This window comes from Citrus sinensis, chromosome 1, assembly GCF_022201045.2.
Source record: "Citrus sinensis cultivar Valencia sweet orange chromosome 1, DVS_A1.0, whole genome shotgun sequence".
Taxonomy (NCBI): Eukaryota; Viridiplantae; Streptophyta; class Magnoliopsida; order Sapindales; family Rutaceae; genus Citrus; species Citrus sinensis.
The window spans coordinates 3,173,033-3,180,734 of record NC_068556.1 but is presented as its reverse complement, the minus strand read 5'-3'; the positions used below and the strand labels follow the sequence as shown (position 1 = coordinate 3,180,734).

At 33.5% G+C, this 7,702-nt stretch overlaps 1 protein-coding gene across 1 annotated transcript; it reads left to right on the top strand.

The window, feature by feature from the left end:
• Window positions 1-1,723: 1,723 nt before the first annotated feature.
• On the top strand, window positions 1,724-5,848 carry LOC102612868 (carotenoid 9,10(9',10')-cleavage dioxygenase 1-like). The gene is made up of 12 exons (XM_052438288.1): window positions 1,724-1,828; window positions 1,914-2,051; window positions 2,151-2,253; window positions 3,064-3,323; window positions 3,570-3,749; window positions 3,847-3,925; window positions 4,014-4,095; window positions 4,198-4,260; window positions 4,374-4,512; window positions 4,607-4,928; window positions 5,038-5,246; window positions 5,517-5,848. The coding sequence occupies exons 1-12, from the start codon at window positions 1,724-1,726 to the stop codon at window positions 5,655-5,657; spliced, it is 1,821 nt and encodes a 606-aa protein (XP_052294248.1). The 3' UTR covers window positions 5,658-5,848.
• The last annotated feature ends 1,854 nt before the right edge of the window (window positions 5,849-7,702 follow it).

Genomic DNA, 7,702 nt, shown 5'->3' with positions numbered 1-7,702 from the left:
CTTCTTGTGTTTTCTACTTTTTCATATTTAATTATTGATAAACAGGTAGGCTCAGAAAGATTTGGAAAAACTTTTCAGTAACTTTTACGTTGTATTGAAACTTGAATGCATTCAACCATGGAGTGATAATTTCAGAATTGGCTTCTGTTAAGGACCATAGTTCCTAAAAGCTCAAAATTGCATGGCATTCAACGTCTCTTACCAATGTCGAGGTTGTGCTATATTGTTTTCCTATTTGATGGAAGTTCTAATTGTGTGTCCACTTTGAGTAACGAGAATGAGAATTAAGGATTGGAATCAGTAATTTGTCTACTTCCAAAATAGGGAGAGGGAATGAGAATCAAAATAGTGTGGGATCCATTAATTTGGGAATGACTTCTAGACTTCTGATTGGTATTTGATTTCTAAGGGAGTTTAAGAATCAAAACTCTATTCTTAGGAATAACCAAATGACACATTTAAATTTTATAATTCTCATTTTATCCTTCATTAAATATTTGAAAGATAAACAAAATCAGACCGAGCACTGCACACAATCGATCTTATTGCTGTTGTTGCTCACCGATGTCGTCGCTGAGCATCCGCTGGTCGTCGTCACTATTATTGCTACTTGTCATTGTTACTATTGATTGCTATTGTCGCTGCTCATGCCAATTGTCTGTGCTGTTGCTTCACTACTACCGGTTCTTGCTGCCGATGATGATGTGATTGAGTATTGTTTTTGTTGTTGTTACTGTTATTTTTATTAAAATTTTTGTGATTAAAAGTTCTTATAATAATCATAATTATCATGATAAATAATAATAATTCATTAAGGATATTTTAATAATTTAATACAATTCTTTCCAATTTCAAGGAAAAAATAAAAACACATATTGCATTCTGATTCTTACAATTTAAGTAAATATTTTATTCTGATTCTCATTTCAGCCTGATTTTGATTCTTACAGTTTAAATAAATATTTTATTTCATTTTAGCTCATTCGAAGTCCACATTAGGTGTATATAATGTTGAATTATTAAAACAGCCTTTCCGCATTTTAAAGTCAACACTACTTGACGTTGCTAACCGTCGAGGCTGCTTTTTTTTTTTTTTTTTTGTTTCTGGAGGTCTACTTGGTCTGCAAGTGTGCAATTTTGATCATCAAATCAATATTCGAAAGCTTTCAATACTTTCATGGCGTGTTTACGTATGGGATAGAATCGGAATCTAAAATAAAAATAATTAATAGTATTTAATTATTAAAATAAAAAAGAGGAATACATTTTATTCAAATTCTTAAATAAATTAAAATCATAAATGAGAATAAAGTCCATTTCAATTTCTCAGTTCAAGTAATTAAATAAAGGCACATATTAACAAAGCCAAATCAGGTTTCAGTAACCCATAGCATTTCTCCAGCGACAGCATAAAAAGATGCCTTTTTTAGTACAACAAATCTTCACTCTCATTAGATCTTCTGTCCAGTTGTTTGCCATAAATCTTCTTAACATCATCCGAAATTTTTATCATCTCTTTGCTGGCATCAGTCCACGCTTAAGTGGGCAATAAATATTAACCTTAGCTCTTTCTTTTTCCATTTTTGGTCTCACAGACCTAGTGTAGCCATAAGCAACCCTGAAACTGAGATAAAGATACATACTGGTACAAGCACTTAGCCTCAATCTACTTTGTATGCATATATAGCATTTGAAAATTTGCCATTATTATTTGAAAAGAGAGATGCAATCTTCATATTTGAAGCTGCAAGTTAATTGCAGTCTTCAGAAACCTTCCATCTCACACAACTTTGATCATTTCAAGAGCAGACTCTCCTCTGCTTTCAAGGTAAGTTTTCATATCTCTCTCTCTTTAGACAACTTACTGCTTAAAGTTGTACTGCCGTTTAACACGGATCCCTCACTATGAGTAGCCATTGCTGGGAGAGTTGCAGCAACTTTCCTTGAGGATATCAGTTCCCAAAACCATAAAGAACTCGTTTGTGAAGTTGCTTGATGTGTTTGTTGATCAGATGTTTGAATTTGTTGATCAGCCTCTGCTCCCATCTCAGGTACCATTGATGGGCACTCTTCCCACCAAGCCTGTGTACATGCATGTATGGTATAAAGAGTTGAGTTATTTATTAATTGTTCTTTGAGCATTTTCACAGAGAAATTTTGCTCCAGTTGATGCATTGAGAGAAGCTGTGCTTGTCACCAACATTGACGGAGAAATTCCTGAAGATTTTCCAGAAGGTGTTTATATAAGAAATGGTTGGTACTTCAATCTTATTGTTTTATATTGATTTATCATCTATGTGATTATGAAAGAAAAAGATATGAAGAGTTCTCTTTTTTATATGATCGTGATTTATGCCTTCAAGTTGAAACCTTCTTTAGTCACTGCTAATCCGGCAAGGCAAAAAGGCAATAGATGAGAACAAAAATTGAGAGGCTTACAATGTAATGGGGGTTACTTCCAAGAGACAGTGAACAAGACATAGGTTAAGATGTCCGTATGATTATTGTCTAATTCAAGGCTTCAAGACATAAAAGTTGAATACATTAACATACAGATTAGGACCAACCAAAGAAAAGTCTCATGGATGCAAATTGACCATTGTCAGATTTCATTTTCTGGCAAAGTCTTAAAACAAAAAACAAAAATAGTCAGTCGGCTCAACATCCTCAGGTGGATTATTTTCAATGATATCTTTAGGTTAGAATCATTGTCATATTCAACAAACTGACTTAAACCATGCGTTGAATAGAAAATTAAGTTAAATTTTATCATTAGAAGTCAACCACCCCGTGTAAATACAACAGGGGGAATCATATTGGCTTTTCATCAGCGGGATTCTTCTCATAACAATCCAAAAAATTAAACTGAGTAACATTCTTTGCAAGGTCCAAAAGACCAGCGACTCTTCGATTATTTTATACTTGTTCCTTTTTCTGACGCAAAGCAATTGATGACGACGACTTTTTCCCAAGAAACAAACTGATTGTTTAGAGAACCATGCCAAGTTTGTCCACTTATGTAAAGAATCTGGGTCTAACTGGTAGATGTTAACGTGACTGCAGGACCAAATCCTCTTTTCGGAGGACTGAAGTCAACGAAGTCAATGTTTGGGAGTTCAAATCACATTTGGGTTGAAGGAGAAGGAATGCTTCATGCTTTGTATTTTAAAAAAGAAACTGATGGGAGCTGGAATGTTGTTTACATGAACAGACATGTTGAGTCGGAAACATTCAAGCAAGAAAAACAAAGAAACAGGTCTTCTTTTCTTCCTGCAATCGAAGGCGATTCGCTGGCCATTCTGTCAGCTTACTTGCTAAATTTGGTGGGCATTCCAAAATCAGTTAGCTCATAGCCAAATTTTTTTCTAAAAGCCAAGAGCAAAAGAAAAGACGTTGCAATTATTCTGACCAAAAATATTAAGAATTATAAGGCTAGGAACTGGATACCTTTGAAAATTCAGATATGGGCTGTTTAAGACTCAAAGGCAGGAAATTTTGTAGTAATTAAGCCTTAGAACTTGTACGATAACCCAACACCTGAGTATTTCTTCTTATTTTCATTTCTTCAGCTGAGATTTGGCAAGATAAACAAATACATAAGCAATACCAATATTTTTGAGCATGCGGGAAAGTTTTACTCAGTTGCAGAAAATCACATGCCACAAGAGATTGACATCTTCACACTAGAAACCTTAGGTAATTGGGATGTCAACGGAGCTTGGAATCGACCTTTTACCAGTCATCCAAAGGTTATTTTTCATATCTCAGCAGACAAGCTACTATCCATTTCTGTTTTAATTACTGTAGTTTTATATAATTCACTAATTTCAATTTAGCTTTCAACAGAAAGCTTCGGGTACTGGGGAACTGGTTATAATGGGGGTGGACGCAACTAAACCTTTTGTTGAAATAGGAGTAATATCTGGTAAGCTGCTCATTTCATGAACAACTTTGGATCAAGATTTGCACATAATCTTGTAAGTCATGCAACATTCTAATGTATATGCTTTCAGCTGATGGAGATAAATTAGTTCACAAAGTGGACCTCAAACTCAGTAGGTGCTCCCTTTGCCATGAAATCGGCATTACACAGAGGTATTTAGTGATCTTTTCTCCTTATTTTAACTTGTAAATATCTACAAATGTAATTCAGAATCAAAATTCTGATTAAAACTATCATGGATTTTCTGTAAGCAGATATAATGTTTTCCTGGATTATCCACTGTCTATAGACTTAACCAGACTTGCATTTGGAGGCCCGTGAGTGCACATCCTTTAACTTCGAGTGTAGACAGCTTTTGATCTCGATGGTTTCATGAATATTCTCAAAATCGGTTTTCAAATTTACTTGAGAAACTACATATACTATGCAGATTAATAAAGTACGAACACGAAGGATATGCTAAGATTGGCATAATGCCTCGGTATGGTGATGCAGATTCAGTCAAGTGGTTTGATGTGGAACCAAATTGTACGTTTCACATTATCAACTGTTTTGAGGATGGTGATGAGGTATAGCTTGTAACAATAGTTTCTTAAATTTTTGCTGAACTTTCACTATCAAATTATTGATATATATTCTAGAATTCCTAATATTAGTGAACAGGTCATTGTGTGGGGATGTAGAGCTCTTGAATCAATCATTCCAGGACCTGATCTGGGTTTAAATAAATTTGAGTGGTTTTCGAAAAAATTTAGGCATGCAGAGTTAGCCGATGAAAGTGTCGATACAAGCCCTGACGACGTACCATTATTCTCTCGTGTATATGAATGGAGATTAAATATGCAAAATGGAGATGTTAAGGAAACAAATCTCTCTGGAACTAAAGTCTCTATGGATTTTCCTATGATAAATGGAGGCTATACCGGTATCAAAAATAAATATGGCTACACACAGATTGTTGATTCCATTGCAAGTTCTGCATCAGGTAATTACAGAATGAATCTATCTAGATGTCACTCAAAACTTTCATCTTATAAGGTATAAATGGCTATTTCTCTGTAGTAGTAATGTGGTTCTGAATTTGATTGTTTTAGGCATGCCAAAATATGGAGGTCTAGCCAAGTTATCCTTTGAAGAGCCTGATAATACTGAATCTGAAGAGCTGATAAAGGTGGAATATCACAAGTTCGAGGAGAACATTTTTTGCACAGGAGGTGCCTTTGTCCCTAAAGGAAGAGGAGTTGAAGAAGATGACGGTTGGATCATCACTTTTCTTCACAATGAAGATACCAACATATCTCAGGTGAGTCATCCTCTGCTGATGAAAACACTTTTAATAATAATAATGGAGATGGGTATTTAAGGTTGCATTTGTTTTAGCTTTCCTTTGCAGCTTAGCTTTCAAAGCCAATAGCTGGGTTGTTTCCAATGTTAACAAATAATTTTTACTCGACAACCAGTGATGTTTACTAAATACTCATTTGCTTCTGTTCTACAGTAGTTGTAGCATAAAAGCCTCAAAACCAAAAATACCAAATGATGGAGCCTGAATGTTCTTTCTTATTCATTACAGGTTTATATAATTGATACAAAGAAGTTTACAGATGAGCCAGTTGCCAAAATTACACTGTCACACAGAGTACCATACGGCTTCCATGGAGCTTTCATGTCAATCCCAGTGCAAACTCAGAAAGCATCACGGAATGAGAGTTGAGAAATCTCACCCTTTTAAAATGTAAAGAAATTTTCTTCTTCCTAATTATTACTTGGGTATATATAGATTTACAAGTTGTAAAAATGAGACGCTATAAATAACGGAGTGCAGGCTTTGTCATTATGTTCTATTGTACCTCGGCCCCTGGCAGAGAAGAAGTACAGGCCATGAAGCCTCGTGCAACTAATGAATTTGTGTGTCATATTGTAATTATTCTTTTTTATACTAATTACACATCATATTACTGTATTACAGTATAATGATATAACTGAAACTTACATTATTATATTAATTTTATGAAGTACATGTACAGACATATAACCTTCGCATTTTGCAAGAGAAAAAAACTTACAAATTAACTCCACACAATTTTTTGCTTAATTGAGAGGCTGAACTTATGAAGACTCGAACCACCGCAAGTGAGAAAGACTTACAAATTAACTCCACACAATTTTTTACTTAATTAAAGGAGATTAAGCTTACGAAAACTCAAACCATTGCTCTCTTAATTCTACTTAACTTTGAGAGTAGTGGTTATGAGAATAGTCACCACTGGAGCAAATCTCAAGTGGGATATTCTAATTACCTTTAATGTGCTTTGAACGTGGAAATAACTTTTTGTTTTTCACTTTTTCAGCCAATTAATGTTGGCGAGACAAGGGAATGTATTAATAAAGACAAATTAACACTTAATTAGAGAACATAATGAATTTTACTCTTATCAGAAATTCTAGAACACGTGCATGCAGCATAAACGTATTGAGAATAAAACTTTGAAGCTTGGGTCTCTTTTTCCCATTATCTGAAATTGCGTCCATATGTAAATGAGTATAAATACTGATTTCTCCTTGAATCAAAGTGATTTGTAACACTCAAAAAATTTATCCATGAAAACACAAGGGTAAAATTAAAATGAAATCTCATATCATTTATTCTTATTAATAAATCTCAAGATAGACAACCATTATTCATATTCCACTTGAATCCTTACATAAATCATCTGAAATAAAGTCTTCAAAAAAAAATCTCTAATCCAAAATAAAAAGTCTAGCCAAATTTAATCTTTAAAACAACTCCAAAGATCCACTAAGAAAAATTCTTCATCTAAGAACCCAAGCCACATCTCTAATCAATCTACAAAATATTGGAGACGAGGGGTGAGCCGTCAACTCGGTAAGCAAATCCATGTACAATATTTGAAAACCTTTGTCATTTTACCTTTAAACATTTATAACAACATCTTCATTTAGCATAAGGGGGTGGATTCATGTAAAAGCATTAAAAACATTAAAACATAAACATTGGTAGCTCATGCCTCGTAGTCATCATCATTCCTCATTTATCATTCATCATTTAGGGTATTATACCACGCTTTATTCCTCATTCAGGATACTGTACCCCACATTGTTCATAACATTCTTGTGCACAAGATCATCATCATATCAGCAAGCTGGCCATAGCATAACATAACATCATCACATTTGCATTGTATACATTACTACGGACTATGAACCAAAACATTTTTAAATACACCTTACATCCTTTCATAAATAGCATTTAAAGTCTTTTAAAACATTTAAGAACTTTTCTTTGAACATTTAATTCTTTTAGAAAATTCTTTAAGAAAACATTTACTTTAAGAAAACTAATTTCTTAAGAAAATTCATTTTTATAAATTCATTTAAAAGTGTTTTTATTTTACAAAATTCATTTAAATATTTTAGAAACATAAAATTTATTTATTATAAAGCATATCATGCATGAATCTACTTACCTCAATCTGCAGTAATCAACTCAATACCTTAAGAATAAACCAACGAGCTCACCCACGTTCTATAATCATCATAAAATATATCCTTATTAATATCATCTCTAACTTTAAACATAATCCCGATCATCCTTAATTCATAGGCACTTATACTTGCTCAATATTTATTCATATTCTAGACATAAGTACAAGTATCTTACACATGCTGATTTTTAATAACCTATACACATGTCAGAAAACCATGAAAATTTACAGAGGTATTGTGAACGTGCATAGC